Source organism: Boleophthalmus pectinirostris, unplaced genomic scaffold, assembly GCF_026225935.1.
Source record: "Boleophthalmus pectinirostris isolate CB_2022bp ecotype Guang Dong unplaced genomic scaffold, ASM2622593v1 HiC_scaffold_12, whole genome shotgun sequence".
Classification (NCBI taxonomy): domain Eukaryota; kingdom Metazoa; phylum Chordata; class Actinopteri; order Gobiiformes; family Gobiidae; genus Boleophthalmus; species Boleophthalmus pectinirostris.
Genome location: NW_026571018.1, coordinates 3,556,766 through 3,577,038, shown reverse-complemented (window position 1 = coordinate 3,577,038; position 20,273 = coordinate 3,556,766). Strand labels below are relative to the sequence as shown.

The window sequence follows — 20,273 nt, the reverse complement described above, 5'->3', positions numbered from 1 at the left end:
TTTTTGCAGAGGTGGGGATAGAGAAGCCAAAATATTTCTTAAAGATGCAGCTTTTCTGGTGGAGTCTCCATCACCTGCTTGTTTCTATGGAGATAAAATTGCTCTGTCTGGAATGTTCCACAGTGTTACTTTACATTTATTCAATTACAAGTGGTTTTATCGCTCAAAATTAACTAGAAAAATAACATTCTGACTCCTTCTGGTTTGGTCTCCATGAAGATAGAAAGGTTTAAAGCCACACTGTGAAACATTCCAGACAAAGGAATAACATCACCATGGACGAAAAGCCTTTGACGGAGCCTCCACTAGAAAAGTTACACAATACAGCTTTAAGTAGAAGTACAAAGTAGTCGTCCGAGATATTACTCAAGTAGACCGTGAATAAACTTGAATAACGCACACACAAAAAAGAAGACACAAAAACGAGACAAACTTAAATCGTGTGAAAAAAGAGGTGCAAGAAACGCAAATGTTCAAAATAATTTCAAATTGTTCACATAATAAAGCTCGGGAGGGTAGGAAGAGTGACCACAATTTGACTTAAGTAAGAATAACGTCAATAAAAACAAGGAGGAGTCAAAAATACACGGATAGAAAACTGCAATTTCTTTAAAAAGCTGCTTGAGTACCGTGTTTTTCGGACTATAAAACGCACTTTTTTTCCTGGTTTGGGTGTTTCCCTCGATTTATATGTTAAAATTTTCACACTGAAGCCTGAAGAGGGCGCTCTAGTCTTGTGTGTGAGTATCTGCTGCTCCTGTTCCTCCTTCACTCCTTCGTCACTTCACTCTACTGCACATGTCTCCTGCAGAAAGAGCCTCTGTCCTGTCTGTATCATGTCAGTCGATCGCACCATTACTAAAGATCTAAAATTTAAACAAACTCATAAAGACGACTGAGAAGACTGAACACAAACGCCCCAAAAACGAAATCAGATTTTGCAGATTACAAATTGCAATTCGTGAAATCTACAGCTGAAAATGGAAATCGAGAAGCAGAAAGAAAGTTTGGAGTGAGAGAGAAACTTGTGACATCGGGAGGATGCACCATGAAACTTTCCTGAAGTCACTGGATGGATGGACAAAGTCTGGACTTCAGTGACACAGAAACCATCCTGTCGGGATTCAGAAAGACACGAATAATTCTAACTGATGCCGAGTCTGACGACAGCGACACAGAAGAGGAAGTGGCGCTCTGTTTACCTCCGGAGGTCGTGGAGTTGTTCAGAAGTGACACCGAGGATGAAGAATTGAATGGATTTAGTGATTTGGAGTGAGATGGAGAGTTTGGTTAAACTTGTTCTGTTCTGTTGTTTATGTTATAGTTTATCTGAAGAACTGTTCATGTGTGACGTTAACAGTCTGTTGTTCTCTCTTCTATTGTTTTTACTACAACTTGACTTTACACAGGGAATGTCGGTTCCTGGTCTTTGATTTTATAAAATACATTTCCCCCAAAAAGTGCGACTTATATGTTTTTTTCTAATTTATTACTCATTTTTTGGCTGGTGAGACTTATACTCTGAAAACTACGGTACTGTCCACCTCTGACATTTGAGACATAAGTGCCATAGATTGTTACATCGTATTTTGTCCATGTTTACAGTGTGTTTTTAATCACTTTTATATGAACCCTGCAGTCTGAAGGGGGCGATAGTGAGTACGAGCTGGAGCGTCTCTACACTGATGTCATGTCTCTGCGGGAGAATCGGCTCTATTCACGCTTACATCAAAAACCAGGAAGACGTTTGAAACATGCGATGACAACTTCCGGTGTAGTTCCCGACACTGGACCGTGATCAAACCCACTGAAGTAAATGTGATCAGCGGTAAACTGAAGACTGCATATGTATGTGCTGTTTGGAATCATCTGGAATTTGGTGCCCCGTTTGTTTCACCGCTTGTGCCTTCCATATTTGCAAGTGCCGCACGGTCCCGTCGCTCCTGGGCTGGCTCCGATGTCCGTCGTGCCGTGGTTAGAGGATCGACGTCCCGCTAAACCCCTTCCTGCACATGCATCGTCTCATCCCATAAAAGTGTTCGCCTGTTCCTCCGCGCGGCTGGATTTCAGTTCCAGTTCGCCAGTCTTTGATAGACATGTCTTTTGCGCCTCCTATTGCAAACTGACTAGAGGTCTTTATTGACCTATTGGTTTTTATCAGAGTCAGAGTTGCTCAGAGTCGTGTGTCGGTGGGGAAATGATGAAAACTGAAGTATGGTTGGAATTGCTGATTATCCGAACATAACAAAACGCTACAATGACGTGGAGATGAAGAAAACTGGGACATTTTTTTCATTTTCCTGAACAGAGCTCGCCGGAAGTTGTCATCTCATCTTTCCAAACGTCTTCCTGGTTTGTGACGTAAGCGTGAACAGAGCCTGTAGAGCTGCTGCCCTGCTACTGCGCCTCGTCCAATCAGGTTAGAGAACAAGGTCAAATGGTCCACCACAGCGTTTCTGTCACTTGTGGTCACTCTTCCCACTGTGAGTATGTCTACAACCTTTACTCGGGTAAGAAGAACACTGTCACTTCAATAAAAACATGACTCAAGTCATGTACACTGCTAGAAAAGTCCTATGAAAAAACAATTTTATACAAAGTTACTTAAGTAAATGTAACCGAGTACTACCCACTTTTGGTTCTTATTTTATGAAAATTGCACTTGAAATTCAAAATAGTTTTTGAAATGGTCATCGCTGTCATTAGCCCAATTCATACAGGATAAGAACAACCTGCGGATGTCTGATATTTACAAGGTTCTCACTTTTCCATGACTTTTTCATGACCTAAAGTGAATTTTCCATCATTTTACAGCACCTACATGTGTAGAACTGATCAGACTTTTAGGGCTAAATATGAAATGTTAACTCTTTCCACTCACTTTATGAATTGGTATTATAGTTTTTTAACATTCAAAAAAGTCAGTGCATTTATTATACCGTATTTTTCAGACTGTAAGGTGCAATTAAAATCCTTTAATTTTCTCAAAAATTGACACTGTGCTTTATGTATTAATTCTGGTTGTGGTTACTGATTTTCAAATTTTATGTGGTACACGGCGCTCAGAAATCTGTCAAAATGTTTAAGTACAACTTTGGTTGATGGATTGTCGGAGCATTACAGCGACTGTAGTCAGAAGCCTCACGGAATAAGTGAGTCGTGTCTTTTAGTCCGACAGAATCTGACCACATCAGCGCACAAGGAGAGAGCTGTGTTTTCAGCGCTTATAGTTTATGCAAATTAGCTATGCGGTTTAAAGTTTTGTTTCTGTAAAACGTAAATAAGTGCGCACAAAACTGAATTAAACACATTATTACTCCATGTATATTTGAGTTGAGGAAATAAAAAACTAACTTAAATTATCTCCCCACATTCACTTTCAAAAAACATTCACCTAGACAGGGAGGCAAGGCCGGGCGAATTACACCACGATCTGCCGATGGATCAGTCTCAAGTCGTCCATTTGTTTCTTTTAATGCGCCTTATAATCCAGTGCATTTTATGTATGAAAATAGACGAGAGAATTCAACATTATTGATATTGCGCCTTATAGTCTGAAAAATACAGTAATCTGTTTTAAACAAAAGGTGCATACGTATGGAAATCATCATAATAGCCTAACGATAACTTAACAGAACGCTGTAGTTGCGTGAAAGAGATGCTAAAATTGACTTTTCCAGGTCTTCAATTTCATAACTTTTCCAGGATTTCCATGACCGTGGGAACCCTGTATTTCGCAAATTACCGCTCCACCTCAGTGTCACTTGCAGCACATTCGCAAGGCATAAGCGAAATCCGTAAATTACTCTAATGTTACCGTTCAGACTGCGGGACTCGTATTATCGCCAGACGTCTGCGTTTTTGGCAAAATATAGTAGGTCATTTACCGCGGACTTTTTACTTTACAAATTAGACGTGGCGAATTCGCACGGGATTAAGATCTCAGGCATCCTCCGCAATTGTCACCAAAAAAAAAAAAAAAAAAAAAAAAAAAAAATCGCAAAAGGTCCACAGGTAAAACTAATCCCGTGCGAATAAGGCGAATGTTGCTCAGAACTGCAGATGTCAACAAAAAATAAAAGCTGATAAAAATATAGTCCCATCGTGCTCAAACCAGAAAAAGATGATCAGGAAAGGCTAACCACTCTGCCACCCGTTTCTAGTTTGAGTTCTGATTTTGGATAAAAAAAAAAAAAAACAAAAAAAAAACGACACAATTGTATTTTACAAACAGTTGGTTTAAAAGTCCTGGAGACGATTTCTTTCGACACAAAACCTTCATATTTTTGGTGAGTGTTTTTAAGTGCTTCATTTGGGACCGCGTTTCCCACAATCCCCTGCTCTCTTGTCGTCTCACCGTCCAATGAGGAGCCAGGTTGGGCGGGTAAGGACGGGGCTAGTGCTGGTGCGGAGAGAAGGAAGAGAACGACGGCGGCGCGCTGAGAGGAGGCGAGTCCGACCCCTCCGACACACTGTAAACACAACGAGAGTTAGGCATGGACCTGGACCTGGACATGGACCTGGTTTAGTCCTGGCTTAGTCCCTGGTTTAGTCTTGGCTTAGTCTTGATTTAGTCTTGATTTAGTCCTGATTTAGTCCTGATTCAGTCCTGGTTCAGTCCTGGTTCAGTCCTGGTTCAGTCCTGGTTCAGTCCTGGTTCAGTCCTGGTGTAGTCCTGGTGTAGTCCTGGTGTAGTCCTGGTGTAGTCTTGATTCAGTTCTGGTTTGGTCCTGATTTAGTCCTGATTTGGTCCTGGTTTTGTCCTGGTTCAGTTTTGGTTTCATCCTGGTTTAGTCCTGCTTTAATCTCTGGTTCAGTATTTTGTTTATTAGTCCTGGTTTAGTCCTGGTTTAATCCTGGTTGAGTTCTGGTTTAATGTTGGTTCAGAGTTCGTTTAGTCCTGATTTAGTCCTGATTTGGTCCTGGTTTTGTTCTGGTTCAGTCTTGGTTTCGTCCTGGTTTCGTCCTGGTTGAGTTCTGGTTTAGTGTTGGTTCAGAGTTGGGTTAGTTCTTGGTTTAGTCCTGGCTCAGTCCCCGGTTTAGTCCCTGGTTTAGTTCTGGTTTAGTTCTGGTTTAGTCCTGGTTTAGTCCTGGTTCAGACCTGACAGAGAAGGTTCTGTGCGGCTCTGAGACTCCAGCAACAAACAGTTTTTTGGGTGGACCGTCCGACTCCACTCCCCCTGAAGAAACAAACAAGAAATATTTAAACCAGGTCTGAACCAGGTCTGAACCAGGACCAAACCAGCAAAGTATCATGGTCTTTGTAGACTTTCTGCAGTTACCTTTTCGTTTGAGAGGAGCTACAGGCGGCCACCTTACTGCCGGTCTGAAACGAGAAGAAAGAAGTTTAAACTAGGGTTAAATATATATATATACATGTCTCGATAGCGTTCACTTTCCATTCAATACAATCTGATACGATATATTTCAAATCGATACCATACAGGGTATCCCCGGGTTTGACTACCCCAGATATAAGACTTTTTTAAGACCACTTAAATGAAAATTAAGACCAACATCGCACCCATTATGCGAACGAAAAACACCAGATCCAATTCTAATAATGACCAACCAACTACTGTACTATATCTATAAGAATCTAAGGCTACGTTTATATGATGACGGTCCAAACAAAAGACACACAAGTGGCGTCGCGTCTTCACTTTTTATTATGTGTTTAGACAAGCATTTTGGGAGGAAATCTGTGTCCATACAGTGATGCAAAAGTGTGTGGAATTGGATTGTGTATGCATGTCAGGCGGCTCGGCGATGACGCTCGGTGGTGATGTACGTGACGTAAACACATACGTGACGGGAGCAGATCTGACTAGAGTTTTGTGTCTTGGGCAGTGTAGATGAAACTGACTGTTTACTCTTTGCCGCCGGCCCCAAAAACTAAATTATTGTTTGCGCATACTCCAAATTAGATATTCATTCATGTTACGTTATTTCATGTTGTTGTTTTTTACCCTCAATCCATTTAGTAAGTAAACAAAAAAATAGGCTAATGAAATTTAAGACCTTTGTGGAAAAAAAATAAGACTTTGGCAACATAATTTAAAACTTTTTAAGGCCTTAATTTAGGTACATGAAATTTAAGACCTTTTTAAAACTTTTAAGGCCTCGCAGCTACTCTGCAATAAAAACAGTTAAAGGTAAAATCATGTCTGTGATTCTAAAAGTCTTTGTTAAACCACTTCTTGTGAAAAGTTCATATAAATACAAATATTTTAATCATCAAAACAGTGAAAATGTCAAATGTGTCGCATAAACGAATGTCCTTCCTCTAAACAAACATCAAAACTGTAGCTGTAACAAAATAATTTTGTAAAATATACAAAAAAATACGATATACACTGATACAGCAGCCCACGATATCGATACTGTATCCTCACATTAAACAATACAATACATTGATATTTTGATATTTCTGCACACTCCTAACCAGGACTAGGACATTAGAATTAAACTGAGCTCAAAACAGAACCAGTAAAACTGAACTGGATTTAAGACAGGATTAATCCAGAACTAAACCAGGACTAGACCAGGACTAAACCAGGTCTAGACCAGGACTAGACCAGGACTAAATCAGGACTAAACCAGGACTAGACCAGTACCTGAATCTGCGTGTGGGGGAGGGGGAGGAGTTGGGAGTGACACCAGAATCCTGAGGAGGGCTCCACTGAAACAAAACATGATTTTTTTACTTTAAATTTCTTTGTGTTTTGTGCATTTTAAATTCTTATTTTGAAACTGACCGTGTTTGAGTGGCTCCAGTGACTCGCTGCTGGAGCCGGGACCAGACTCGATGCACTGAAAAAAAAGAGAAATATATGTGGACATTTACAAAACATGTATCTTTAAAATGTGAATGTGATTTTTATATTTTATTCTGACCTGAGCCGCTGCAGACTCCCCCTCAGAGCCAAACCGAGGTCCTCCTGTAAAACAAACAAATGAACCAGAACTGAACCAGGACTAAACCTGAACTAAAACAGTACTAAACCAGGTCTTGAACTCACGTGTCTCTTGGTTTCAGTCCGGTCTGTGTTCAGGGGAAATGAAGACAGAGGAAGCTGCTGCAGAAACAAAAACCACACAAGAATTTCAATTAAATTTAATTTAGACTTGAGCAAGAAATGCCAAAATTAGTCCAGAATATGGCTTGTCATGTTTTTTCTGGGTTCCATGAAATAAAAACCACATTTTGCAGATATTTTAGGCTAACTTTGATAATTTTCCACAAATTTATCTCATGTGAATTCAGTCCAAACTCTTCTACCGCCTACTGGATAAGAGAGCAGAGTAATCACAGTTTTGCAGCACCTCTCTCGGCCTAAGTGTTCAAAAATAAACCGTATGCAGATTTAAGACGCTGGTTGGGCCAAATAAACAAATTAAAAAATAAAATACAACTAATATAAAAAATAAACACAATAAACACAGAATATCGATCTCAGCTGGAGAGTTAAGGCCGATATCTGACATGTTAAAAAGTGCAAAAATCGGCCCAATATATCAATCCATCTGTAACCGAAAAGTCTTGAATTAGAACTGACCAGAGACGGGCCGCTGGGGTTCACTGAGACACTGCTGCGTCTGAATCGCGCCGAAGACGAGGGGCCGAAGACAGTGGAGCCGTCGCTAAGGGAAAAAAGCAGAAAACTAACTTAACATGGTGACGCTCTGCTGATGTTTGACTGTCAGACTGCAGATGTGACGTTCCATATCAAGGCTTTGAAGCGTGTGCTGAGTAGGGAGGGGGTGTTTCCGCGATGAGAGTATCGAGGCTTGCTTCATTTAGGTTAGGAGCTAAAAATTATAACGTCCGAAGCCTCGCTGCCCGGCTGTACCACGTGACTGATTCAGGAAGTGGTTTGGATTTTACTGCGATTTCCATTTTCATCATTTCCAAATAATCATTTTCCATACTGCCAGTACATAGATACACAGTACACTGCCATCACTACAATAAACATGATTTGCAAACTTCTTTATTTTGCTGACAGTTTTATTCACAGGCTTTCTCCAAAATGCCACACACTTTGTAGCTGATGATAATGTCAGTATATTTGTTTTCGTGGTAATAAGTGAGAAAATTATTGTTTTATTTGTTCAGATATTTAAGATGTGTCAGAATACTACAGTTAATAATTTTATACTTTATTTGTGAATATATTTACCTTTTGAGTTACGTGACCTTTTGCCTTGCCCCCAGAAGTAAACAAAGAGAGAAAACTACCGCTGGTGATATATAGGCAAACACCGTAAATATAGTTTCAATTGTGTATTTATTTAAAGGTATTTATGTAAAGCTAAGACATTTTCTGTCTGTCTTTATTTTAGTTTTCACGGTGTTTCAATGTGTTGATGGAATTGAAGATTACTGAGAACAAAATACTGACACACATGATCATCAGTACGAAGCGTTAAGTCCTTTCTTGCGAAGAAAACCGGGGTAGCTACACACTTCAAATTCATGTCAACTGATATTTTTGTATCCAGTAGATGTCCTGCCAGAGCAAATGAAGCTTCAAGAAGCTTTGCGCTGGGTGGAACCAATTGGATGAAAGGCTTCAATGCTTCACGAAGCTTCTTCTGCCCATCACTATCTCAGACTGCAGATGTGTTGACCTGGATTATGGTTAATATCTCTGTAATTACTGAGCCTGACCACATGAAAAGTCTAATCGCATGTACCCAGTGCGCTCAGAGTTGTGCGTCAGTGGGGAAATGATGAAAACTGAAGTATGGTTGGAACCGAACATAACGGAACACTACAATGACATGTAGATGAAGAAAACTGGGACATTTAAAACATTTTCCTAGATTTTGTCAGACTTTCTACCATGAATACAATCCGCCGGAAGTTGTCATCGCGTGTTTCCAAACGTCTTTATGGTTTGTGACGTAAGTGTGAACAGAGCCTATACTTCTGCTGTTACTGAACTTTATGTTGCAACGCTGAAATGTCTCTGGTGTGGGACAGGGGTTTTATCTGGTCTAATTTAATTATAATCAGACTTTAACATGTATAGATCATATTGTCACATCTGCTCATCTCACAGCGCACAGCCTGTATAAACGTTATACGTACACCTGTAGTTTCCGGTCTCACCTGACGCTCGTGATCATGGGGGCGCTGTTGGACCTCCGCAGAGCCCCGCCCCCCGCTGCGCCTGCGCACGGCTCCACCTCCATCCGCTCCATGAGGCCGCGCTCCGAGCTCCGCACCACGGCCGCGGGTCTCACGCGAGGCCGCTGAAAGCCCGACCCGCAGGCCTCACCCACGGGAGCCGCAGTTTACCGCATGTCCCCCGAAATGTCCCCCTGAAACGCACCGAGAGACACCAGAGAACACACCGTTTAACCTCCGGGAGAGAGCGCGGAGCCCGGAGCTTCTCCCGCGGGCACAGACCCCGGGCCTTGACTCACCCGGGCCTGCGCCGCTGACGTGACGTTCGGATTAGCTCCGGAGCTAATGGTGCTAAAGCTAAAGCTCCAGTCACAGATCGGTAACCCGCTCCGCAGAAGCACCGAGAGCGTCGCTCCGAGGCGGCCACAGAGCCCAGCGAGTGCGGGTCCTGCTCCGGGCCGCACTCACAGCGCGATCCGCTCCAAAAGAGCTCCAAAAACCGTGAAACCGCGGAGTTTAGGAGCTTTTTCCAACATAGTCTCACGCAAAGAGTATGAGAACTGCAGCCGAGGAAACAGCGCCACGCTGCGGCCTCAGGGAGAACTGCGTAAACTGTGCATCAAAGTAAATAGAGTTTTAGACGCAGGTCTGACCTGGAGTAAAAGAGAACAGACTTTTATTTGTCCCTTTGGAAACAAGACTTTGCATATTTAGGTCTGGTCTGGTCTAGAGTTTAAATTATTACTCCAAGTAAATAAAATATAATAAAAAGTGCTGTGGAGATTCAGATGGAACAGAGAGTAATGTTAATTCATGGATCTAAAAGTTAAACTTAAACTTAGACACATTTTATTGATCCACAAGGGAAATTATTTGGACACAGTAGCTCACACATCACAATATAATATAATAACAAAGAGAAAACAATATATAAATGGTAATCATAAATTAAGTTTAAAAAATTAACAAGTAGCAAAAAAGAGCAAGAGATAGGTGTCAAATAAGACAGAATTATATAAATATAAATGTAAATGTACACGTCAAAATAAAACAGATAAGTAGTAAAATATAAAATCTCAGCTTTATACAAGAGGTCACAGGAAGACAGTGCAACAATGATATGATGATTGACAAGACACAGGGTTATCTGTTTCATCAGGGTGTTGTACAGTTGTAGGGAGTATTATCTATTACATAGCCAAAGGTCCTACGTTATGCAAAATTGACTCTTTCAGCCATGTTAAAATGCTGTTTCCTCGTTAAAAAACAGACCTGGAGTTGTGTTTTGTTTCATTCATGTTTGAGTAACTCTCTATTATTAGTCTGTCTTCATCCCCAAAGCTCAAAATACTGTGTTCCACCTTGCCGTAGGTTTCATGTTAACCACTGAAATGATCCAAATGATTCTAGTGAAGGTGTGTGGAGTTTAAAAACAACAAAAACTGTTTAAAGAGGATGTACCTGATTTTTTTCCCCCTCATGCATTTGCCTCAGCAGATATTAGAAGCTCTTGAAGTCCAAATAAGTCTGCTTTTAATTATAAAGCATTCTGTATATACTACTATACTATCACAGCAAAACTTAAAAACTCATCTTGCTGAATAATTAGGAAGAAGAATAACTCGCTGCAATGCCATAATATTGTTTCATCATCACAAACATACCTGGAGTTGTGTTTTTGTTGTTTGCATATTTACGTCGAGTTCTTTTCTCAAAAAAAAAAAACCACAACTCCGGGTATGTTTTTTATAAGAGGTAACAGCATTCTTTTAAACGTATTTTATTAAATTTTCAACATTTTATCACCACCCAAAACAAGGGCAGTCTGAGCACGTGTTTGAGTTTTCTTCATTACATAAATTTTACACAATTAAGCAGGACACACCGACCTGGTCAAACGATCTGTCCCTCTCTGTGTAGTGACACTGTAAAGAAATTCAGGTATGTTTTTTAGGAAATCGCCCTAACCTTCGCTGTCCAACAGGAGGCCCCCAAGGTAGTATTTTAGGACCTATTTTATTCAGTTTATATATCAATGACCTTGCTAAAATGTGTCCAGATGCAATGTCCAGCTGTATTCCGATGATGCTGTGATTTTTACAGAGGCCAAAACTGTATAAGAAGCTTCAGAAAAGTTAACCTCAGCCATGACTCATGTCCAAAAATGAGTCAAGACCTCGTGCTTGCAACTCAATATAAAGAAAACTGTCTGCATGATGTTCAGTAAAAACAACTGAGCTTAATAGTGTCGATGTTATTGTTACTGTTCGGCATTGGTGGTAGTGATGATAACAATAATACTTAATTTTTATTTATTTTCATTATTGTTGTTACGGTTGTTGTTATTATTATTTATTTATTTTTATTTATTTACCTATTTTACTTTACTTTTTAATTAATACATTTATGTTTTATTTTTATTTATCTATTTATTTATTTACTTATTTTTCTCTACCCATTTTCCCTTTTTAAAATTCAAATGGTCACGGAATATGAATATTTGACTTACCTGTGACTTTTAAATTGTATTATGCAAGTATTGTTTAGTGAATATGTGAATGTGTATGTGTGTGTGTGTATATGTGTGTGTGTGTGAGTGTGTGTGTGTGTGAGTGTGTGAATTGGCCTGTTATTCTTTTTCGGTTATATGTTGCCCTGTGTTAACGTGGTCAATTGTTTATGTGAACATTTTTTGTCTGAAAATTTATAAAAAAAATATTGGAGAAAAAAACAAAACAACTGAGCTACAGCGTCCAGTGTCTTTGTGGACGGGGTGGGACTCAGCCTCGTTAAAGGGTTTAAATACCTGGGACTGACGTTGGACCCGACATTGACATTTAAGAAACACATTAAGCTCTTCACAAAAACTGTTCATTTTAACTTACTGAATTAAAGGCAAGTAAGATCTTTTATGACTCTATACGCGGCACAAATGTTTTTAGATTCCATGATTCTGTCTCATATAAAGGATTGCAGAACCACATGGTCACTTGCTGCTGGACACAAAACTCAAACCAGTCGAATCACTTTTTAAAAAATATAATGTTTTACTCGGTACAAATGTGAGTAACGTGGGTCACAAAGCTTTTTAACCTGGATTGAAGTGGTGGGCTTTTCGTTTTGTCTTCATACAAATTTGCTAAAATCACGGCGGTATCAGCAGCGGTGAAACGCCAGAGACGCGCCCGTGTAGACCGTTGGGTGACCACGGGTGAAAGGACCGATGCAGAACTCCGAACTCCACAGGGCGAAGAACAACCGACGCCTGATCGCGCCTGGGTGCAGACACTCAGGGTTCTCTAGATTCTAGAGACTAGATTCTAAAACTAGATTCCAAGTTTTAGTCCAAGATTAGTTCTAATTTAGTCCTGGTGTAGACTTGGTTTAGTCCTGGTTTAGACCTGGTTTAGTCCTGGTTTATTCCTGTTTTAGTTCTGTTTTAGTTCTGTGTTATTCCTGGTTTAATCCTGGTTTATACGTAGTTTAGTCCTGGTTTAGTCTTTAGTTCAGTCCTGGTTTATTCCTGTTTTAATCCTGGTTTAATCCTGGTTTAGTCGTGTTTTAGTCCTGGTTTAATCCTGGTTTAGTTCTGGTTTATTCCTGTTTTAGTTCTGGTTTAGTCCTGTTTTAATCCTGTTTTAATCCTGGTTTAGGCCTGGTTTAGTCCTGGTTTAGTTCTGTTTTATTTCAGGTTTTGTCCTTGTTTTGTCTTAGTTCAGCTCTGGTTTAGTCCTGGTTGAATCCTGGTTGAATCCTGTTTTAGTCCGGGTTCAGCTCTGGTAATAATAATAATAATACTAATAATACTAATAATACTACTAATACTACTACTACTACTACTACTAATATTAATAATAATAATAATAATAGTAATAATAATAATAATAATATAGAGTAATAAATATGTAGTAATAATAATAATAATAGTGTATAAATCTGGTCCCTTTAAGACGCGGTGGAGCGGCGGTGGCGGCGGTGGAGCGGCGGTGGAGCGGCGGAAGCGGGCGGAGGGAGAACGGGCCGCTCCGACACAAACTTCAGCCCAAACTTTGCCTCCGCTCCTCCGCTTTGTTCCGCGGTGACGCTCGGGACTGAGGCCGGGAAAAGGGGCGCCCCTGTCGGGTAAACATGTCGGAGAGAGCCCGGGGCCAGCGGAGGAGGTGAGCGGGAGGTGAGTGACCGTGTGGCCGGGGAACGCGCACTCGAGCCCCGCGACACTGCGAGCGCAGCCCCGGGGGAGACTCTGGAGCCCCGGGGAACTGTCAGGAAGTCTGGGTCTAAACCTGGTTAAGAAACAGACTTAAAGACGCTGTTTAGACCTGGTTTAGTCCGGGTTTAGACCACATGACGTCGTTGGCACGTTTGGAACTTGGAAATTTGTTTTGCTTTGGTGCAGATTTTTTCTTTTTTTGTGCAGAAAATTTGTCTGTGCAGAAGATAAACAAGGCGAAATAACAGTCCGGGCCTGGTTTAGTTTTGTTTTAGTCCTGGTTTAGTTCTTGTTTAGTCCTGGATTAGTTCTGGTTTAGTCTTGGTTTAGTCCTGGTTGAGTCCTGGTTTAGTTCTGGTTTAGTTTTGTTTTAGGCCTGGTTTAGTCTTAGTTTAGTCCTGATTTAGTCCTTGTTTGGACCTGGTTTAGTCCTGGTTTAGTTCTGGTTTAGTTTTGTTTTAGTCCTGGTTTAGTCCTTGTTTGGACCTGGTTTAGTCTTGTTTTAGTCCTGATTTAGTCCTTGTTTGGACCTGGTTTAGTCTTGTTTTAGTCCTGGTTATTTCTGGTTTAGTCCTGGTTTAGTCCTGGTTTTGTCATTGTCCAGACCCGGTCCCTGGTCCTGGTCCTGGTTCTGATGGGTCTTGCCGTGGTACTTCATTTCTGTAGAGGATGGAGGTGTCTGGGGAGAGGGAGGACATGTCGAAATAACAGAAGTGAAGAGTAAGAACTGATCAAGAGTGGTGAACATGAGTGGACTTTAAAAACCCAGAGGAGCTTTTCTGGATCATGACCCGAGGACTCCAGATGTCATCCAAACAAAACACGCAGGATTCCAGAAACATGTGTGAAGGAAACAAAACGCAACTCCAGGGCTGTTTCTCAGGAAGCACCACAGGAGAACAGGGTTAAAGCCGCTCTCTGGGACATTTAATCACAGTAGAACAGGGTTTAAAGCCTCACTGCGGAACATTTCATCACATTAGAACAGGGTTACAGAGAGATAAGGCATTTGCCGATAAAACAGTTGAGTAATTTGTTTTAGATTTATGGACTTTTGGCAGTCCAGATTTGGTCTGGTTTATACCTGGTTTAGTGTTTAAGTTTTTTTTCCTGGTTTACACCTATTTTAGTCCTAGTTTAGTTTTGGTTTAGTCCTTGTTTGGACCTGGTTTAGTCTTGTTTTAATCCTTTTTTAGTTCTGGTTTAGTCCTGTTTTAGTCATTGTTTGGACCTGGTTTAGTCTTGTTTTAGTCCTGGTTTAGTCCATGTTTGGACTTGGTTTAGTCTTGTTGTAGTCCTGGTTTAGTTCTTGTTTGGACCTTGTATAGTCCTGGTTTATTCCTAGTTTAGTCTTGGTTTAGTCCTTGTTTGGACCTGGTTTAGTCTTGTTTTAGTCCTGGTTTACTGTAGTCCTAGTTTAGTTTTGGTTTAGTCCTTGTTTGGACCTGGTTTAGTCTTAGTTTAGTCCTGGTTTAGTGGTTGTCCAGACCCGGTCCCTGGTCCTGGTTCTGATGGGTCTTGTTGTTGTGCTTCATTTCTGTAGAGGATGGAGGTGTCTGGGGAGAGGGAGGACGAAGATGGTGCCGCGGAGGAGAGTTTGCCCATAATGCACTGGGAGGAACTGAACGCTCGCATCGAAGAGCTGGAGAGACAGGAGCAGACCACACAGGTGAGGCCAGGTTTGATTCAGATTTAGTCCTGGTTTAGTCCTGGTTTAATCTTGGTTCAGTCCTGGTTTAATCCTGGTTTAGTCCAGACTCTGTGGACTCAGTGGACTTGGTTGACTTGGTTGATTGGTTGACTCAGTTTACTCGGTGGTCTCGGTGGACTCGGTGGACTCGGTGGTCTCGGTGGTCTCGGTGGTCTCGGTGGACTCGGTGGACTCGGTGGACTCGGTGGACTCGGTGGACTCGGTGGACTCGGTGGACTCGGTGTCGTGTGGAGCTTCTCTTTTCCTGTCGAGCCTCTCGGGTAAACTCTCTGACTTGTCCCTGTGTCCTCCCACAGGGGGCGGCACTGAGGCGAGTTTGGTACGAAGACCAAGAGGAAGACCGCAAGAAGAAAAGGCTCAGCTCCCGGTAAAAAAAAACAAAACTGGTTTAGTCCTGATTTAGTCCAGTGCTTTATTCACTTAGAAAAACTAATATTGTGGCCACAGCTGCCCTGGGGCACACACAGGCTGTAGCAGTAGGGTGGTCCATAAAAGTTAGTTTAGAATCCTGCATTTGGTTCCATATCTGGCCAAAATATTTGGGTCCAAATTCTATGCAAATTGATTAATATTTAGAGGAGATCAAGATACTTGAAAATTGCCCTGTAGCCAAAACTATAACATAGAACCAAATAAATACATATTTGAATAATTTGTTGTTTTTTTTTCTCTCCAAACACAAACTGAAACTTGCATAAAAGTTTCTTACAAAGTCCAACTCCACTGAGTCTTTGTTGGCGCCACTAAAGATGAGCCTGTGTCTGTGTGGTTTAGTCCTGTTTTAGTCCTGTTTTAGTCCTGTTTTAGTCCTGTTTTAGTCCTGGTTTAGTCCTGGTTTATTCCTGTTGTAGTCCTGTTGTAGTCCTGTTGTAGTCCTGTTGTAGTCCTGGTTTAGTCCTGGTTCAGACTGTGTTTCTATGTCCGTGTTTTCAGGTTACAGAAGAATCTTCAGTTGTGTTTCTATAATGATGAAGACAGTGAGGACGAGGGCGGGGCCAAAGGAAAGGTGAGCCAATCACAGAGCAGTGTCTAAACCAGATCTGAACCAGGTCTAAACCGAGACTAACCCTGGTCCTTGTGTTTCAGGTCCCGGTTGGCTGTGGTCTCAAACAGGAGGTGGTTGTGACGCTGAGGGCGCTTCGGGACAAACGACTGGACGAGCTCCGGCGGGAAACTGACCACAAGGTGTTTAATCCGTGTGTTGTTCATTCATTCATTTTTCAATATAAAATCAAAAATAAGAAAACAAAAAAAACAACTATTTTCTTCATTATTTGTCTCCAAAACCAAAATGAAAAAACTGATAATGATTAGTTTTTTCAGTTTTCGATTTTGTGTTTAAATGAAAAATGGAAAAAACTGATAACGACCGTTTACGTGACTTTTGTGACTGCGATGCTGGACTGAACCAGGACTGATACAGGTCCGGGACCAGAGCGGGACCAGAGCTTTGACTCTGAGCCTCCGTGGGGTCTGAGCCTCAGCTTCGTGCTCCGGCCCTGCTGTGGGCTCTGAGCCTCCAGTCTGGTCCTGGTCTGGTCCCGGTCTCAGTCTCGGTTTGGTCCCGGTCTCAGTCTCGGTTTGGTCCCGGTCTGGTCCCGGCCTGGTCTCGGTCTCAGTCTCGGTCTGGTCCTGGTCTGGTCTTGGTCTCAGTCCCGCTTTGGTCCCGCTCCGGTCCTGGACCTGGTTCAGTCTGACATCGCAGTCACGGAAGTCACGTCAACGGGAAACGGCCGTTATCCGAGTTTCATTTTTCATTTAAACACAATGTTTTTTTCATTTTGGTTTTGGAGAAAAATAATGAAGAAAATAGTTTTTTTTTTCATTTTCTTATTTTTGGTTTTATTTTGAAAAACTAATGAACGAATGATACACCGACTGTGTTTAGTCATTTTTGATTTATTTAAATGTTTTTGATAATTGTCGTGCCCTGTGTGGACGCGGTCGCTGGTTCTAGTCCCAGGCGTGTTGGGCTCCTCTGGTTCGGTCTGAACTGGAGCAGAGGACACTTCAAGAACTACAGGAACTGAGGACGTCTCTGCAGAAAGACACTCACGGTCAGTTTAAAGTCCTAGTTTAGTCCTGGTTTAGTCCTAGTTTAGTCCTGGTTTCAGTCCTGGTTTAGTCCTGGTTTAGTCCTGGTTTAGTCCTGGTTTCAGTCCTGGTTTCAGTCCTGGTTTCAGTCCTGGTTTTAGTCCTGGTTTAGTTCTTCATGAAAATACTTTTGATGCACCTTTAATTTTTTTCCTGGATAAATGTTCTGACATCCAGACGGTTTTGATGATTTTCTGATTTCATTCTTTCAGTTTAAATAAAATAGTGCTTTTGTTGTTTTTGTTTTTGTTCCTGTGCAGATCTGAGCGCTGGACTCGTTTCCGTCCTCCTGATTCGGGACCAACTCAGAACCGAACAAGAGGCTCTGCTACTGGACCTGCTGGACCTCACATGAACCAGGACTGGACCAGGACTGGACCAGGACTGGACCAGGACTGAACCAGGACTGGACCAGGACTGAACCAGGACTGAACCAGGACTAAAGCAGGACTGAAGCAAGACTAAAGCAGGACTGACTGAAGCAGGACTGAAGCAGGACTGAAGCAGGTCTTAAACCAGGTCTAAACCAGGTCTAAACCAGGACTAAACCAGGTCTAAACCAGGTCTAAACCAGGACTGAACCAGGACTGAACCAGGACTGAACCAGGTCTAAACCAGGACTGAACCAGGACTAAACCAGGACTGAACCAGTTCTGAATCCGGACTAAACCAAGACTAAACCAGGTCTAAACTAGGACAGAACCAGGACTGAACCAGGACCAAACCAGGACTGAACCAGGACTAAACCAGGACTGAACCAGGACCAAACCAGGACTGAAGTGAATCTAAACAAGGACTGAACCAGGACTAAACGGTGAATGTTTCCTCATTTCCAGGATCGTCTGAAACACTCTGGAGAGATTTACGTGTTCACTGATGTTTGTGTTTCTCCCAGATCCCTCACGTCCTCCTCAGCGCTCGACTCTGTTTGGCTCATTTACCCAGGATGCACCTGTGGATCTTTAAACGCCTCACAGTGCTGCAAATTGCCCACAATCCACCGCAACTTCATTTTTTACTAACTTTTTTTAAAGCAGTTGCTATTTTAGATCTTTTAAAAACTTTATTATCAGATCAAATGAGCTGAAATTAGGACAAAATATTGAGCAAAATGTTTTTAAGAAGAGGACTTGGAAACGATCATCTGAAAATATTTACAGCTGCACATTTAAATCACTAACAGACAGTGTTGGGGAGTAACAGATTACATGTATTGGAGTTACATAATCAGAGTACAAATTATGAGTAACTGTATTCAGTTACAGTTACTGTTTCAGTGAGTGGTAATTGGATTACAGTTACTTTGTTGAAATAAATGGATTACATGGCGGGCTTTTCCTGTTTTCACATTTTGGACTAAACCAGGACTAAACCAGGACTAAACCAGGACTAAACCAGGTCTAAACCAGGTCTAAACCAAGTCTAAACCAAGTCTAAACCAAGTCTAAACCAGGACTAAAACGGGGTCTAAACCTAGTCTAAACCTAGTCTAAACCTAGTCTAAACCTAGTCTAAACCAGGTCTAAACCAGGTCTAAACCAGGTCTAAACCAGGTCTAAACCAAGTCTAAACCAAGTCTAAACCAAGTCTAAACCAGGGCCAATTTGAAGAGAACAAACGAGAATTTTCAGGATGTGGTTGTTACATTCATGTAGTTTTAAAAAACATGACAATATCAAGTAATCCAAAGTAATCTGATTACGTTACTCACTTTAAGTAATTTAATGGATAATGTTACAAACTACATTTTAGGATATGTAATCTGTAATCTGTACGGGAATACATTTTAAAAGTAAACTTCCCAACACTGCTAACAGATGATTCACTTAGTCGTTAAAACATGTGAATAATTAAGACACTTCCGAATACTTTTCATTTGTAGAAGCTTTGATGTTCAGTAAAACTTCCTCCGGATCCTGTTCCAAATTTTCTCCCGGGATCTGTGAGCCGGACACGTGGCTCTGCTTCAGACGAGCCGAGTCCAGACGAGTGTTACAGAGTCGTGTTTGGAGGAAGGATCCTGGGAATTGAGAAACTCCCCATGACTAAAACAGACCGAGCCACTTGTGTGTGAATGACTAATGTCAAGTCTAAAACGAGGACTGACTCAGGACTAAACCAGGAACGGACCCGAGACAAACCAGCACAAAACCAGGACTGTTTAATGAATACAGTTTTAACTTTTTACAATGAGCTTTTACTCCTTTTGTAAAGTCACATGGGTCTTAAACAGTGTTGGAAAGTTTACTTTTAAAATGTATTCCCCTACAGATTACAGATTACATATCCCAAAATGTAGTTTGTAACTTAATCCATTTAATTACTTAAAGTGAGTAATCTGAATACTTTGGATTATTTTGATTTGCTGTAGAGAAGCAAAGACCAGGATATCGTAACATAAAATGTTTTGTCTGATAAAAGAAAATAAAAAGCCCAGACTTTACTGAACCAAATTAAAAATATTATTGATAGAAGATGAAGAGACACGTCCACACAGCAGGATTTAATCCTGGTTTAGACCTGGTTTAGATCTAGTTTAGTTTCCAACAATGAGTGGAATTACCGAGAAAAAAGAAAAGGGGGATATAGTCCAAAATGTGAAAACAGGAAAATCCCGCCGTGTAATCCATTTATTTCAACAAAGTAACTGTAATCCAATTACCACTCACTGAAACAGTAACTGTATCTGAATACAGTTACTCATAATTTGTACTCTGATTACGTAACTCTTGTACATGTAATCTGTTACTCCCCAACACTGGCCTTAAATGTGACCAACAGAAATGACTCAGACAACGGTTGAGTCCTGGTTTAGTCCTGGTTGAGTCCGAGGACTTGACACTGCTGCATGTTCCGTGTTTGTACTCGACACTAACGTCCATGTTTACGTCTGACAAAGGGAGCCTCCACTTTTATATGACAGATTTGTTCAAATCATAATATATTCATGTTATAATAATATAATAATGCCCTGTACTGTAACCTTTGTATTCAGTGATTAAAGTCATATTTATAAAACTCGTGTTTGATTGAAGCAGAAATAACAACAAACGATAATTTCATAAATCACTTTTATTTAAAGCAACACGAGCAAACAGGTAAAAATGAAGACACAATGTTTG

At 41.1% G+C, this 20,273-nt stretch overlaps 2 protein-coding genes and 1 long non-coding RNA gene across 5 annotated transcripts; 2 read left to right on the top strand and 1 right to left on the bottom strand.

Moving 5' to 3' along the window:
- Positions 1-2,317: 2,317 nt before the first annotated feature.
- Positions 2,318-9,841, bottom strand: LOC110159878 (P2R1A-PPP2R2A-interacting phosphatase regulator 1). Of its 3 annotated transcripts, XM_055148560.1 has the most exons (10): positions 9,436-9,824; positions 9,119-9,330; positions 7,560-7,644; positions 7,023-7,079; positions 6,898-6,941; positions 6,759-6,813; positions 6,618-6,682; positions 5,283-5,326; positions 5,102-5,180; positions 2,318-4,472 (listed from the first exon to the last, which is right to left on the bottom strand). In XM_055148560.1, the coding sequence occupies exons 2-10, from the start codon at positions 9,208-9,210 to the stop codon at positions 4,397-4,399; spliced, it is 597 nt and encodes a 198-aa protein (XP_055004535.1). In that variant the 5' UTR covers positions 9,211-9,330; positions 9,436-9,824; the 3' UTR covers positions 2,318-4,396. The 3 variants fall into 3 exon arrangements, with proteins under 3 accessions (XP_055004535.1, XP_055004534.1, XP_055004536.1); XM_055148559.1 differs by having other exon boundaries at positions 9,119-9,824; XM_055148561.1 differs by lacking the exon at positions 5,102-5,180 and having other exon boundaries at positions 9,119-9,841.
- Positions 9,842-13,132: 3,291 nt separating this feature from the next.
- LOC110159881 (schwannomin-interacting protein 1-like) lies at positions 13,133-17,606 on the top strand. Its single transcript, XM_020924488.2, has 7 exons — positions 13,133-13,307; positions 14,890-15,015; positions 15,354-15,424; positions 15,991-16,063; positions 16,144-16,242; positions 17,015-17,114; positions 17,412-17,606. Exons 2-7 carry the CDS (start codon positions 14,893-14,895, stop codon positions 17,504-17,506), a joined length of 561 nt encoding a protein of 186 aa, XP_020780147.1. The 5' UTR covers positions 13,133-13,307; positions 14,890-14,892; the 3' UTR covers positions 17,507-17,606.
- An 88-nt stretch (positions 17,607-17,694) lies between these two features.
- LOC129407413 (uncharacterized) lies at positions 17,695-20,169 on the top strand. Its single transcript, XR_008631519.1, has 2 exons — positions 17,695-17,965; positions 18,047-20,169. It is a non-coding gene; the product is annotated as an uncharacterized LOC129407413 (long non-coding RNA).
- The last annotated feature ends 104 nt before the right edge of the window (positions 20,170-20,273 follow it).